Below are 16,626 nucleotides of genomic sequence, written 5' to 3'. Positions count from 1 at the left end.
AAAAGTCAAGTAAAGTACCATCTATTCTAATGTAAAACTCAGTATAGATATAGTAGTGATACACTGCTAAAAAAACTGGTATATATGCAGTCTCTTGTAAAGGATTTCTCAACCCAGTAGGATGCTATTTGATATTAACACCTGGTTATGAGAAACTAGGTTCCTGGCTTCTGCTTTCTATTCATTTCAAAGGAAGCAATGCTTGTGAAAAATCATTGAGACCAAGAAAATAAATCTTTTATGTTTTTAGTCTTCCTCTATGCTTAATTTATATCTTATTTTCTTTAACATTTCTTCTGTATCAGTCCTAAATCCTATACTCCTCTTCCTTAGATTTTTTAGTAGTCATCATCCTAAAATCATCTGCAATGAAGCAGCTAGCAACAATACAAAAAAGATACATGCAGTTCAAGAGCTGTTACCTGTTAATGAGAACATGGATGCAAGGCAACTAAAGTTCAGCTGTATTAAATAGCAGTGTTTCTGAACAGCTGTATTCTAAACTGTTTCTATTTTTATTTAAAAGCTCCATCACATTTTATATGAAAAGTAGGTACTGTTATTAGTACTATCGTGTCTAGATAGCCAATCTTTCAAAGATTATTTGAAAAGAAAAAACTCAGCCAGCTAAGAATGACAGTTAATAAGTGAGATGATGTTATTAACAGACATAACAAAACTTTCCATACAAGGGAGCTGATAGTGAAAGTTTATTAGCTTTCACATATTGGACACATTTTAGAAATTCTGTTTAGAAATGAGATTGGTTCTTTGTCCATGCCAAAACAAATTATTGCTTTTTGGCTGAAACTGACAGTATATATCCTAGTTCTGAGATTAATTTTCTGTCATTGGTATCAGGGAGCAGGAGGCAGGGTCCCCACACCACAGCAGGAGAGGGGTGCTGGGGACATAGGGCCATACTGTTGCCAAGAAGGGCAAAGCACCTGTCCAAGGAGAGCAAGGCAAGAATGGTGTCAGTAACTGGGAACATCCATAGCCTAAGGCAAGTCCCCAGAGACAAGGACAGTCTGAGGTTGATTTCGGAGGATGAGTCAATGGGAAATATCAGCAAGATACCAGTTAAGTACAGGTGTACCCACAACATAACTCAGGTGATGGCCAAGGGCATTGGCTTGAGCTCAGTTTCAGCTCCTGCAGAAGGTGAAGTGGCCCCATCAAAACTTCTTACTGCACTTTGTGTGGGTGTGACCCATGGTTACTCAGATACCTGATTTGGCCTTCAGCACAGGCAGCCAAATCAGAGAATCACAGAACGGCTGAGGTAGGAAGGGACCTCTGGGTCCACCTGATCTAAACCCCCTTCTTAGACATGGCTGCTTAGGCACATGTACAGATGTCTTTTGAAGATCTCCAAGGAGGAGGACAGCACAGATTTTCCAGTCAACCTGTTCCAGTGCTCCTTCTCTTGCACATAAAGTGCTTCATGCTGTTTAAATGGAACACCCTCTATTGCAGGCTTTGGGGCAGGGAGAGGGAAAATGTTGCAGACTGACCTGGTGCCTGACAGTACTGCAGTGCATATTCATGTAGGCTGCTGAGTGACTTGATGACGATTTCGTCTGTTGGCACCAAATTCAGAGTGTGAAAATGCTGCATAGATTTCAGTTGTTCTAAGCATTTTGCTTATTGGGCTGTTCTGTGTTTCCTTGCTTGCATCCCTCTGCAATACACCTCAGTAGGACTGATTCTTGTTTTAACAGCACTTCTAATGGAGATCTTTAAGAACTCAGAATTCAGAAACTTCCCATACCATGTTTGCTTTTCATAGAAACCTTGCTCTTGAAATAAGCTTTCCAAGAGGCGAAGCTGACAGGGTTCTCCATGGTGTTGCAGTCTGCTGGACAGACTACCTTAAGTATAAAATTGGAAATAAATCTGAATGACAATGAAAGAAAATTAGCCATGCTTTTGGCATTTGGAGCTTTCATTCTAAATCAGGGTGAAGCTAACTTCCAAAATATCAAGATCAGCAACAAAACTGAATTCGTAATCAAAATTTAATTCTTGCCTGTTAACTCTCGCTTCCTAATATGAATCTTTCCCTTCAGAGGTGATGTGGAAGGTTACAATTGCCATAGTTAATTATGGGAATTCTCTACTCTCTCTTCTATGACTTAAGGTAATGATTTCAGTGCATCATTTAAATATTTACGTTAATATTGTATACCCAGCAACATCTGCAGCAATAGACCAAAGAGTAAGCTGTCAAATCCATGATGCAGTGTGTGTCTGCATCCTTCCTCTCTGCTACTGCAGGAAACCAAGATCAACATCGCGACTTGCTGGCTTTCTGCATTTGAACAGATAGACAAACACTACTTTGGATTTCCATTTGTGATTTTTTTTTTAATCTGCTTTGAATTCAAATTGCATTTCAGATAAACTTTGTGAAATAAATTGGTTCAGGCAAGAGTTCTTTTTAAATTGCTTTGTCACTTCAAACTTAAACTCAGAGCATTCCATTTTTGTCATAATTCAGTGTTTCTTAGAAAGTTGCAATGTGTATAAGAAGGCAGAAATGGGAGTCTGCCTTTCACCATGCACCGTACCACTCTTGCATATTCTGGAAGTGCTGTGCTGAATGCGAAGCCTTCTAAACCTCTGAAATTTCATAAAAGTTTACCAATTTAGTGTATTATCAAATTAGCCAGAGTTACACATCAATACAAGCAAGTATGACAGTGATATGCAAATAGCGGTGTTGAAAATTGAGGATATTGCATATTGTTTTCTATTTCTTTGCTTCTTTGTCACTGTTGCAATTTTCTTTATAATTCCTAGGAACAGTATATCATAACTAATTGCACAGGTAGAGGTTTTATTTGTTTTTTTTTTCTTTAATGGCTATCTTGAAAATCTTCTCTTGTGTCACTGGGAGGCAATTTGGAAAGAAAAATTGCAGTTCTTTACTTCTCAGTAGCTTTACAATATTCTGGAAAATTAGATGCCAGTTGGATTTCTTAGGGGTTTTTTTGTGAAAATAAAATGTATATGATTATATATTTTTTTCTGCTTGTGTTGGTTTATGAATGCACGTGGTGCTTTTCTGTGTACATCATTCTGTCAGTTTTGTCCCAGTAATATTTCTTTCAGTTGTCCAGTCTCAATCAACTTTACAGAAGCAGAGCAATCTAAACTATATTAAACTCCCAGGAGCTCCATGAAAAATATGACCAGGTAGAGGAAAGACGCTATTTTAAACTTCCCTTGGGGGTGAAAAAATACACCGTGGCTTCAACCTCCAGGAAATATCAGATAACCTAGTAGGAGAGATAAATTAGGAATAGTATAACCAAGGAAATATGTTTTGTTTGGAGTTTGATAGCAAAAGATCCAATCCTCAGTTTAATTTCTTCTCCTACTATGAAGTCTTAGGTGACATTTTTGAGCAGCCAGGATATTAATAATCTCCTTCTCTCTCTCTCTCTCTCTCTCTCTCTCTCTCTCTCTCTCTCTCTCTCTCTCTCAATCTTGGTTATGGATTCTGTGCTGTCTAGTAAGGATTGAACATGTGCTACATGCAGTCTTGGTATATTTTAGTTTCAAAGGCAAAGAGTCATGATAAAAAGATCCATTGAAAACTAAGATTTATTAGTACTTTTACTCGCAAAATTATTTCTTCATGTTGTACTAATCCTTGAAAGAATGTCAGTCAGAGAATAAAGTCCCAAGGAAAATAATGCAAATAGCTACTCTCTGAAACATGTTTAATGAATATTATCAGCAGTTCTTACTCATTCTTGTTTTTCAGATGAAGCAGATCGGTCACGATGGCTACAACCCCGCCTCTGTAGCTGAATGGCTGGATTCCATTGAACTGGGTGACTATACCAAATCCTTTCTAATTAATGGCTATACATCGATGGACCTTGTGAAAAAAATCTGGGAGATTGAATTAATTAATGTAAGTTGGTCAATTTACAGCAGTAACCACTCCAAAATACGTTACAGTGTTTGTCTTCACATAGGAATGGAAAAGCACAAAAGCAAATTGCACCACAAATACTATCATCACTTACAGTTAAAGATTACAGCTTTCATGCCTTTACCTAGGTTGACTGTACCCTTTGCTTCTATTTGCATTTTCATTGTCTTTAGCATGATATTAAATCGTGGTATCTGCCTTCAGGATGCTGAATGACATTTCAAGTATATTTTTATTGTGTATAAATTGTACGTTTTCACTTATGGAGTGCCTAACAACAGTAGCTCTTATGAACATGCAAGTTTTTTTTCCACGTGCTTTGGCTAAATTAAACTTGAAAGAAAGAAACCCTAAATGCAGGCAAGTTATGCTGGCAGAACAAAATATTGTATTTAATTAACACTTCTGCTTGCAACTTTGTTTACATAAGTCAGTTAAATTTGTTGCCTAAATATGGGTAACCATAAATTTTAAAGTGGACTGCACTGCATATTAATTTAGAATAAGATAAATTCTGTACTATTACAGTGAAGAAATTGAGAATACAGCTTTTCCATTGGAATTTTCATATACTTTGTGTCTGGTACTGGTGTTGTTTGCTGTTATAAAAGATAGATGATTATAGCTTTGGATCTGCTGTGGCATTTGAAATCAACTATACTGACACCTTATCTGATCTTTAAGGAAATCCCTACATGGACAAAAGCTCAGTGTTATATTTTAGTAGCTCTTCACAAAGATCAGCTCTTTCTTCCCATTTAGAAGATACTGTGTCTATACCTCTAATTAGTGCCTATCTGTTAGAGCAGTGAAAGAGCCACCAGAAGCCACAGGCAATCAAGCGTAAGATGTAACTTCATCATGGAGAATAGTTCTCAATTCCCTTCAACCTAGAGAAATGAATAACATAAAAATGGTGCAAAGCCATGTTCCAACGCAGTGAACAGTGTACAAGTTACAAGCAGGTATAGCCCAGTAACAGTGTTTGAAAGAAGAGGTATTTCCTATTAACTGAAAAACAAAGCTACTACTTGTTAATTTATTTCTTTTGCCCACAGTTAATTTTAGCTTGCATGCAAATGTAGAATAAGAGTAAGGATTAGTCTGCCTTACATGTTCTGTCTGTTACATTCAACGTATGCTGGAGGAGTAAAAATGAAGTTAGGATTTGATTGATGTTATGGATGTCTGCTGCTAAGCTACTTATAACTGATCCTTTTTTCTATAAGTAGATGGAAATTTGTTGAGAACTGGGGACCCGTTGCTCCAGAAGCACTGAGATGGAAAAGTAGAAGTCTCTGCTCACGTTGTGTAACTTTATTTTGTGTCCCAACCATTTTGCCACAATCAATTCACAAACAAATTACCCTTTAGCGCCCCCAAGTGGATCATTAGAGCCTCATTAAAGACACGGTTTAATTTCAGATTTAATTCTTGAAAAGAGAAGTACCTGAACTGAAATTAACAAGAATGCATTTCTGTAAAATTAGTATAAACCAAACCAGTACATGTCCCTCTAATTTCAGGGGTTAAAAGCATGTTCTCAATTGATGCCTGTGTTTCTTGGGGAAATGCTCCAATTTGCCATGATTTGCAATAAGCAGCTATTAAACAGTTATTTAAATATTTTAATGTTTACATATATAAATTTCTCCCTGCTGCTGGATAATGTTGTTCAAGAGCATAGTGACTAAAGCAGTCACGACAATTCTCAGAATTTTCATTAGAGTCTGGCCAATATTTATTTCCTTTCATTTTTCTGACTTTTCTAATCAATCAGTAGCATCTAAACATAATGAAATAGTTGCTAATTATAAAAAGCTGTGACTCTGGAAAGTACTTATTGTTATTTTGCTGTATGGGTTGAGGGGAAATTTTCAGAAATGGACAAGAAATTGGACTGAGGCATTGTGCGGTTTGGCTTATCTCTCACCTGCAGTCCTGCTGCCTGAAATCGATTTCAAAGGTTCCACCTCCTGTTCAGGCCAAGGCAATCAAGACTTTGTTACAGAAAGTTTTCATAAAGGAATCCATAAGCATCAAAGCCTCTAACTCTGGAATGTAACAAGGGCTACAGATATAACTTTTTCCTTTTAGCCATTGGTTAAACAGCTGCAGCCTCTGAATTTGACATAGAAGCCATTCTTATTTCTATGCAAGGAACTCATTAGTTCATATTTGGTGCTTCTTTCCATTATGCTTTTGGGAAATCATTTGTGGCTTCTGGAGGGGGTAGATGCAGATTTGAGGGCAAAGATAACTTATTTATTAAGTAAAATAGCATAGTTGAAAGGGCATGGGAAAGAAGGGGACATCTGATTTTTCACAAACCTTTCATTACCTTCTAAAAATTAAAATTATTTCCTATTTTCTGTCTATACTTTTTGCCATCATCAGTTTTTATGGTGGTGGATCAGGATCATGAGGTTGTAAAATTTTTTTCTTACGTTATTAATAAGACTATCTTTTGTCATACTGGCACGTAATATGCTATTGTGAGTTCTATTTATAGCACGGCTCTAAACTTTCACGTGTGATGCTGACCAAGGTGCTTTTCTTCTATTTCAATGTATAAATCTATTAATTTATTAAAGCAAACGGTCCTTTATTTATTTATTTATTTATTTATTTATTTATTTATTTATTTATTTATTTATTTTGGAAGACATAAAGCAGACAGTATGTTCTGAAATTCTCTGTGCAGCTGAATGAATCTAGCTGCCTTACTGGCAGAGAGAAACAAATTTGAGATGCAGGTTTCTGCTGCAATTTAACGTCTGCTCTAATTTGTGTACTAGTCTCTTTTGGACTTTTATGTATATATATATATATGCGTGTATTCCTTCAAGCACAATCAAGCAGCTATTACTTAAAGCAATTGAATCAAACTTTAAAAAGCTATAAACTTGTGTTTATTTTTAGCTCCTGCCAGTCTCCTCGGTCTGTCTTCAAACACACAGTCTTTTAAATTTAGATTCTATTTCACTTATTTATTTGTCATTTAGATCAAGAATTGTCCCAAATTATTTGCCTTCATTAATTTCTCAGGAATGTGCTTCTTGGGAAGGATAGTTCAAATTGTCTTGTCCTCAGAGTGTAAGTATTCAGGGTACTCCATCTTCCTGAGCTGGCTTTTCCAACGCTTCTGTTTGTCTCCAAGATTCCTTGGCTCACTAGAAAGGTCAAATTCTGTCCTCAGATTCAGATACCATTTATTCAGTGTTGGAGCTATGTGGAACTTCTCTGGAAAATATCTAATCTGTTGGGGAAAAGTCCACTGTGTTTTGAAATCCCCTAACCCATCTAAAGTATATACCTCTGCTTTAAAGTATAAATGCTCTTCCATATGACTAATCACATTATTCTTGTCTCTTATCCTGGATTACTTATGTAACCCTCCCCCTTTGGAAGTCACTCTGTTCAGGGAACTTTTAGCAAAGAGATTCTTCATGCAAGATATAAACAAGTTAAAAGCACAAAATAAGTTATTTACTGTCCAAAACAAACAGTGCATTGCAAGACTAATAAACTAAGCATTAAGTCACCCCCCAGAAAATGAGTCATTCTGTCTAATGGTGAAGTAGTCATCACTCAGGTAGGAAATCTCTGGCTTCTGCTGCTCCTTGGAGCAGGCTTATCTGTGACATTGCTGAATTGCTTTCTTCTGATTCCCTTTTTCCTTAGGACTTTATGCCTTTTGAGTTTTGTTTATTCTCAAATCCTTGAGGTGTCAGTTTCCCCATCTTGACAATCCTACTTATGTCTTCAATTTTACCTTTCTTATCTGGCATGCTTTTAGCTTGTGTACTTTCTTACAGCTCCTTCTCACACCCAAGCAATTTTCTTGGAACAAAAAAACAACCTGAGAGTGGTTACACAGCTGTGCTATTCTGAAAGTAGGCCTTGAATCACAGATAGATGAATTCCTGGGAGGAAGGTTACATGTAAGTGACCTGGTTTACATTTTTTTCTCAAGTAGTTCATCCTGCAGAGTGAGCCTCTTCTATTGTTGTTCAGTGATCTTTCAAATGGGTGATCCAGTCTTTTTTTTAGAATTAATGTTTAACAAATTGTTTAATATATTCAGTTACATTCCTGATTTTGAGCTTTTGGGGAAATATTCTCTCAAAACTTGCATTCCCGGTTTCTAATTGGACATAATGATTGCTGTTAAGGATTAGAACAGTGATACTGAAGAGAGAAAATAGCCACCAATGCACTATCTTCTATTAGTTTATAACTGAATACTTCGAACTATTTGTAATATTGCCAACAAGTTTCCCAATTTAAATATGTACTGTGTGAAGAAGTGATCCTTTATTTTAAGTTGCAACTGCAGCCCACTATGTTTTATAGTATAGTAACAAAAGTTCATTAAAGTCACCGTGCTGAAATTGATCAGAGACTCTATACACTACACTATGTTGTCTATAAAATGACCTTAAACAGGTGACTAGAGAAGGCTGTGCTCAAAGGAAAATCATTACGAGCTATCTGCACATTGTTCTTCCAGTCATTAATCACTTCCAGCTGAAGGACTTCTGAAGCAGTTTGTTAATTTTACCAATAGTCTTCTTTCCAATGGAATTTTAAAATATATTGGACAGCAGAGGTCTGTTTACAGATCTCCTCAGAATTTCACTAGGAACCAACTTCCACTGTGAAAACTGTTGGTTTTTTTTTCCTATAGTTTCTTATTTTAACTATATAGCTGCAAAAGACCCCTCTTATGGCATCATGCCATGACTGCTATATTTTTCATACAAGATTTGTCAAATGACTTTAGAAACCCAGACAAGCAGTTCATCAACTTTATCTATGTACTTTTGACTGTTTCAAAGAGCTCCAGTAAGATTCTGAGATGTGAGGTACTTTTACAATAATCACTTTTGACTCTTTCTGGTTGTATTTATCTATGTGTCCACTGCTAGTATGTGCTATTAAATTCCTGGGACAAGCTTAGAGGTCTTTATTTCCAAATTTACACATTGTTACTAGCAATTCAGAAAGTTTGTTCTTCAATTCCTTTTCTATTGTGTCATTTCTCCCTTCAGTAATCTCTCTTGCAAACTGAAGAGGTTTGCAAAATGGCAAAACTTCATTTAGCCACTTCTTACTTCCAAAAATCCTTTTGCTGTATCTTTCTAGTCCTTCTCTGCATAGCTTTAAATGCACAGAGTGCCAGCTATACATGTCTAGTTTCAAAGTCAGAGTTGCCTTATTCATATTAAACTTGCACCTACAGATGAAAGTAATAGCAACCTTTGTACTGAGCTTAACCCTCAAAGCTCTTCTTAGACATTAGCCAACTAAAACACCTACAATGTAAATACAAGTTATAGTCTCCGCTTAAAGGACTTGAAAATTAATCACATACTGCATTCAGATTTCTTGATTAGGTTAATGTTTTGCTTAGCAGCCTTTGTATCTATTCCAGCAGAGCAGCTAGCAGCTCCATAGCTTGTCTTGGTAATACAATGCCAAATGGATGGTTTTTTGTACAGTTCTCACTTGACAACTTAATTTCTCCTGCTACTTGGCATGAAAGACACCCTTTTTTTAGGAGGGCTGTCCTTCAGATTCTGTTTGACAAATTATTCTGCAACTCTTCTCTTGTTATTAGTTAATTTCCCAAGTGTACCACTCTGCAGAGGCAGGTTTTGAAGAACAGTGAAACATTACATCTCAATAACATTTTCATATGTTGTGATTGTAGATCTACAATTTCTGTTCCTTTTCCTCTCTGGAGCCCCATGTTACATTTTAGATCACTGAAAGGAATTGAGAGAACATGGAGCCACAGTCCCAGAGACACTGCTGACTAATAAACATGCCCATAGCTCTTCCTGTAGTTGCTGTAGACTGGAAGTCAGCACTAGCAATATATTCTGTGGAATCTCAACTTACTAGGAATCGTATTAAGAATAAGTTCTATAGGTGTTTAGAAAATTCTCTGTATTACATGTTTTTTATTCATGCCTTTCCAAATATTTATGAGCACTTTGTTAATATAATTAAGAAAGTATTTGAAGTTGATTTATGTGAACAAATATTTTAAAAACAGCTCTGCAGATGCATGTGTGCACACAGACATGCATACATTTATTTATACTTAAATTTATATAATTGAAAGTAAATAATTATCTAGCAAGCTAAATCAAGGACTCCCATACCTCAAGTGTAAATGCCACTTCTGCAGAGACAACCTGGTGCAAAATCAGAAGTTTTGTATTTCAGAGATTTGAGGTAGCATAAGATATTTCAGATTCTCTATGCCATCCTGAAGAGTCAAACAGGCTTGTTTTTACTGAGGGACAGATATTTCCAGCCTATGTAAATTTTATGGGAATCTTTAAAGTTCTTTGCCAGGCAGACTGAACTTTGAGTCTTCTTGCTCATTACTCAAGTAATAATCTATGCATTAAGACGCCTATCTACTACATTTGTGGTGTTTTGTATGTCAAAGAACTACAGTTTTGAAGTGGCTAATGCACAGCCTTTGTTGTTATGAGGAAATATGAGGTTCTCCTCTGGCTCATGTTTTTGCAAAACTATGCATTAATAATACAATCAAATCTTAAGCAGGTTTTTTACAACAGGATAGTTGCTCATGTACTTCAAATCACATAATCCGAAGATGGGTCTGACACTGAACAGCTTTCATCATGATGCATTTCTTGATGAGCTAAGACATGTATGTGGATTTACTCATTGCTTCTACATTAGTAGAACAGTGCCTCAAATGACATTACATTAATTCTTGTGAGCTGCTACGCTAGTAAGTAACTCAGTAAATTACTCTATTTCCTTTTGAAATGGGATCAGTAAGTAAACTGCATGTACAATAAAAGCTATGACGTATAATACAAATAGCATTTCTTCTCCATACATGATTGTTATGTAGATTTTGTTCATCCACAGCACTCACAGGTGTCTCAAAAGGCTTTTAATACATTTTTGTTCCTTTTTCAAGAAGGAAATACTTAGCAGTTGCAATCATGTAGTAAATTTCTTCCCTTGGATCTTGCATTTGAAAACATTCTACAGTCAGATTCTTCCTGCATTAGCAGCACCATCAGTCACTCAGTTTGTAAATGACAGTGAATTTTATATTTAGAAACAGTTTTCATGTCGTTGTGTTTCAGTGGTGATTTCTATAAATGTTAATAGAAGCCGTTATATTGTGAAGATGTCCATAAGCCAGTACTGCAGCTTCATAATAAGTTTAACACTTATGTACAAGCTCTGCATGTAACATTTTGCATAAATAGTGATCTCAGCCTCTTAAGCTATTTGATGTGCAAACTTCCATCTGTTCCTCATGGTAATGCAAAATACCTTTTAAATATGTCATCATCTTTAGCCTACACTGTTATTTGCAAAAGATCAAGAGACAGTATAAAGCATGGCAATTTCTTCAAGACATCCACTGTTTACCTCTTTCTACTTGCAGCTTGGATTGTAACAGTGCTCATAGTTGGAGGAGGTGGGAGGAAAAAACACTTATTTTAGTTAAATACAGTGCTTTGGTTCAAATACAGGGAAGCAAAGGAGGAGAAAGCATTTGTGCTTTGGGCATTTTCACAGCATTTACTTTTTTGGTAGTATAATAATTCTCTTTTAACCCATCTAGTATCATTTATACTACAGATTATTTAAGTAGAAAAGACTACATAAGTACTTTGCCATAATTTCCCTAATTCTATATTTGTGTTTCCTTGTATTTTGACAGTAATACGAAATATTTTCTGATAGCAAACATTGTAAAATAATCACATTTAATCTTTAAGTAAAGTCACTGAAAAGTTGGGATTTATTTTTCATAGGTTTCCCATTTTATCCACTTAGTTCTAATTTAAAGGGTTTCAGTTATATCAAAATATGTTTTTTAACAATGAGTTTTACCTCTTTTCTGAGGTAAATCTTTGCTCTTAGCATAGAATTCTTAAAACCAAGGCTTTTTTCTTTTCTTCTGCCCCACGCACTCTTCAAAACAAATTATAATCAGGTAGTGATTGGCAGAAATTTTTAGCACTAATAATCAAAGCTGAGCAATTTTAGCACCTATTGTGTTCCACCTGCAGGATCATTTTCTTGTCCTGTAACACGCTAGGTAGCACAAATGATTGATTTATAATGCAAGATAATTTTTTTATTAAAGTAACCTACTCTGCCTAGTGCCAGGGAGTTTATTGTCTCTAAAGTATCCTTATAAAATCTCCCTCCATTCAGGCAGCAAATAAATTGCCTTATTTTCTGATTTTCTCTCAGAATCTTAGTGTTCTGTAAGATGGTTCACATTTAAGATTCAGCATGTAATCTCCAGAAAGGAGATTATAGCCGAAAAAGCCCAAGCCAAGAATTCTTGTTCCCTCTAAATAAGCTAGACAATAACCTCTCATCACAGCCCACAAGCTCTCTACAAAAGACAAACAAAATAACAAAAATAAGGAAACATAAAATAAATAGTCACTAAATATTCTAAATATTCTCTTGTCCTAGGCAACAATTTGTTTTGTGTTCAGTATTTCAGGAAAGCTTGGGATACAGAGTTATGTTTTATCAACTCAACCTTTTCAGAGTTGGGAAACATGCAAGAAAAATGAATTACTATTTAAATATAATGTTCTTTTTTGGATTCTGCAATCTGATGTTAATTTAGATATTTTAGACAGATTCTATTTTGAATTTTTCCCTCCAAACATGCAGTCTTTGCATGCACTGCAATGCATTCATTATGGTAGTAATTGTACAGTGTAATAAGAGGTAGTTCCTCTAGGATATTTCATTTAGATTTTGATTCTTGTAAATTACTTGTGCTCTTTTTGTTGGAATAAATTGCTTGTGTCAAATGTGTTCATTTGCTGCCCTCAAAAGCTACTTCTAGCCTATGGCATTTTTAAATCGGTTGTATTGATTGAAGGTCATTGTAAAGTGCCTAAAGTTTGTGGTAGATAAAAGCAAATGAACACAGTGACAGTAATGTTATAAAGCAATAGTTCTGCTTTTACTTTAAAGAAATTAGGCCAATTATAAAAATCATAATGAATTTGCATGGAAATAAAACTGCAGAATTTATTACCTAATGTTTGGAAAAAGATAGATCTTTCTGGCTTTATGGGGTTCAAAAGAGAAAGTCAGCCTCAAAACCTCTTACAGTGTTTATCTATGTTTGTTTGTCCATGTGTCAAACATTTGATTTAGGTGTGCTAATGACAGATGCCACTAGAAAAACAGAGTTTGATATTACTTATACTATTTTTCAGGCACTGAAAGCTGGATCATAAATTCTCTGAGCCAAAGTTAGGTTCACCAACTACATTAATTGGATGTACATATATTGGCTGAATGCTATATGCACCTGCTTTCTCCATCATGGGAAAGAATTTTTTTGTCATCCTCCCTTCCACATGCATTTCTACTTGAAGATGGGAAGTGCTCAGTCATAATGTCTTTATTTCATATACCTTCCCAGTAAGCTAGAAGGAAGAGCATATACAATCATGTGCACACATAACACAGCAGCAGAATTATGCAGAGCTAAGTACTTTAAACATTTGTGTTCCCACTTGCAATATGGTTCTACTGTATTTTAGTGAATGTAACCAAATGCAAAGCAGATTGTGCTTCCCATCTTAGGAGTAACATTTAGTTAGGATTTATATAAGCAAAAATATCAAAGCCATACCTGAGGAGGATGGATGGCAAACCACAAGGCTAGTTCATAAATTTACATTATTAAAGAGTAGTTAGAAATCTGTGCTGCTGCTTTTGCTGAAGCTGAGAGCAGTTTGCAAGCAGAAATAATTCTTCTCACCTGCTCTTAACTGTAAAGCGTACAGTAGCAGTATCACATGACATCCACAAAAAAGAAGGTCATTTTTTTTTGTTATCTACTTTGACCTGGGAACATTTTTTTCTTAATCTATGGCTCCCTGGGAAGCAGAAGCAGTAAGATGTGACTTCAAGTGAGAGGAAAAAAAAAAATAGAGATGTTCAGTATGTCTCTAAGCATATGGGGTGGTTGGCTTTGGAAATTCACTGGAACAAAAGCGTGGGAAAGAGGAAACTGAGAACTGGAGACAGTAATAAATAAGGGAGTTGTATGCAAGGATGAGATGGTGAGAGTGGGAAACAAATGTCATTAAATTGCTTAGTAAGAAAGGTTAGAAATATACAGGAGAATAACATACACAGAATATACAGCACTGTTTAAAACAAACAAACAAACAAAACTAGGTCCTTACTTTATATCTACAATGTAAATATACATTCATACATTCATATGTTGCAAATATAGCAAATCATTTTCACAGTTACGTATTCCATTTTGCTTTGGTCTTCCAATTTGTTAGCTTTTGGTTAGCTTGCTGGGTCTCTGCCTTAGGCAGTTGCCTTCATGGATGGCTAGAGAGCTTCTAGAGCACTCTCTGAAATATGATCTGAAATTACAGGTTCTCTCAGTATTCTTCCTGCTATTGTTAGCAAACACTTCCAGGAAATCAAAACAATAATTCACAGGGGGAAAAAAATGGAAGGTGACTATGTCATAAAATAATAAAAGGAGTAAAATATGGATATTGTTCCAGGTAAGATTTGAGTCAATGAAAACTTGACAATTTAAGGAAGATTCTTTGAAGATAATTCATTTAAGCTAAGGTAAAAGGCAAAACAAGACATTTTCCTGTAGATTTTGATTTAATTTAATTCATCTTTACACCATAACATTTTGAATGGTCACTGGAAATCACATAAGGAGCAAAAGCAAACTGGCTGCTGTCTTCTCTGCATGGAGTGCAGTAGGCACTGTTAAGCTGAGATTTTGTGTTTATTGCTGACTATTTTTAATATTTCTATAAGCAACAGAATTCTAGCATTTCTGTTTTGTTGTTGTTATTATTGTTCTAATGAGTATTTCTTCTTCTGTGTAAGTATATAATGAGCAACTGAGTCAAAAAAGATGTTACTCATAATGGAGTACAGATCCACTAACAGAGAAGTGAAAACATTTACTTGGTTCTGAAACTCACTTTGTTTGACTGTAAATGTACTCAGAAGGTCTGAATTGTAAATCTTCTGATGGGAAAATGTCAAGGTAAGTTTAAATGAATAAGAATCCGAAATATGTGTCGTGATACTGCAGAAATCTGTCATCAGAATCACAACAGGCGTGATTCTAAATACTTAAAATCTTAGATTCTTTATCACATCCTACTGATGATTTTAAAGTGGAAAAATTAAATAACTGAATAAATAAATAAATAAGAAAACTCTTTCCAGTTATCAGTCAAAGTGAGTGTAGGATGATGTGGTAAGGGAGATATCTGTGTATACCAAAGCATATTATTGAATTGTAAAAGAGATGAGTATTACTGATAATATCCACAGTCAGTCTTTACACGCAACTACGAGTACAACAATATAAATGTAGCATGCTTTATTTATTTTGGAAGCTAGCTGACACTTCTCCCTGAAGAATGCCATGTAGAATCAATTCCTCTTATTGTCTATGTTGTTTTCTGCTTCAGCCTTTTTGTCTCAAGGGCTGTTTCCATGAAGATGTTTCAGAGCTCAGTTAGTACTCGCTGTTAGCTTCCCACCTGAGTTTTTTGTCCTGTTCAGCTGACATGCTGAAAGTAAGTTGTAATTATACTTAAAGAAAATATTTGGAGGTTTCGTATCTTTGATGCTTTATTCAATACAGTTGAAAAGTTGACTTGGGGGTGTGTACATCATTGTGTGTGCGTGCGTGCATGCACGTGCTGTGTGCAAAATTCTGGAGGTCTCTGTCTTCCCATAAATCTGCAATATTTTTGCAATCCAGCACACTTATTCAGTGCTTTTGTTTGGGGTTGTTGTTGTTGTTGGTGGTGGTGTTTTGTTGGGTTTTTTTTTGTGAGGCTCTTGAGAATGCTTTAAGTGTACAAGCTGACTATTGCAATAACGTTCGGTGAGATTTATGGATGATATGTAAAGATGTATACATTAGAACATAAAAATGGAGCATACATAAAGCATACTTTTATGCAGCAAAAAAGAAATCACTTGAGATTTGAGAGATTTTGAAAGAAATCATTCATGTTTTCTTTAACTTGTACAAAACATACCAGGCCATACTGTACTTTAACAGAAGAGCAATAGAAGAGTATCCCTACAAAGAGATAAAATTCATCTTCTGTCTATGTCAGTGGAATTCATATTAACAATCAGACATAGTCATAAGAGATACATGTCTAGATTCTTGTTCTAATCATTGAAGAGATGCAGTCTTTTCTTTGATATGAATCATCCCATCATAAAGCAAATGCTTAAATTGCATCAGATGACTCATGCCTTAAAGCTGCCTGTTTCTTTCTTCTGAGTTAAAGGGATCCAATCCTTATTCAGGTACTGAGGTTGCTGTTGAGGATATTTATGTTCCATAAAATGAACACCCTTGTAAATCTGAACATGACATCGTGCATGAGAAAATATAATAGGAATTATTGACTAAAAAAACCTGCACACAAACAAAAGGAACACACACACAAAAAGGCAGTCGCAGTACAGAACATGTTGCCCTAGAACCCTGTTTCTCCATTGTGGAAACATACTGGAAAGCTTTGGTATGTTCTGAGAATATTATTTTAGTTCACTGTTTTATACTAACACTTTTTATCATTAAGAATTACTGGATA

General features: G+C 35.5%; 1 protein-coding gene across 12 annotated transcripts in view; it reads left to right on the top strand.

The window, feature by feature from the left end:
* The window catches only part of ANKS1B (ankyrin repeat and sterile alpha motif domain containing 1B), a 393,118-nt gene that overhangs the window by 236,764 nt on the left and 139,728 nt on the right, over positions 1-16,626 (top strand). For all 12 annotated transcript variants that reach the window (XR_014934338.1, XR_014934339.1, XM_085515441.1 and 9 more), the window contains exon 17: positions 3,776-3,928. Coding sequence is in view for 10 of the 12 variants with exons in the window: in XM_085515441.1 (XP_085371567.1) it covers positions 3,776-3,928 (153 nt within the window). In the remaining 2 variants the exon portion in view is untranslated. The remainder of the gene's footprint in view (positions 1-3,775; positions 3,929-16,626) is intronic.

Source organism: Coturnix japonica, chromosome 1, assembly GCF_054131305.1.
Source record: "Coturnix japonica strain WE chromosome 1, WE-NBRP24, whole genome shotgun sequence".
NCBI classification, from domain to species: domain Eukaryota; kingdom Metazoa; phylum Chordata; class Aves; order Galliformes; family Phasianidae; genus Coturnix; species Coturnix japonica.
Note: the sequence above shows the minus strand (reverse complement) of the source record. Positions and strands in the feature narration are given on the sequence as shown.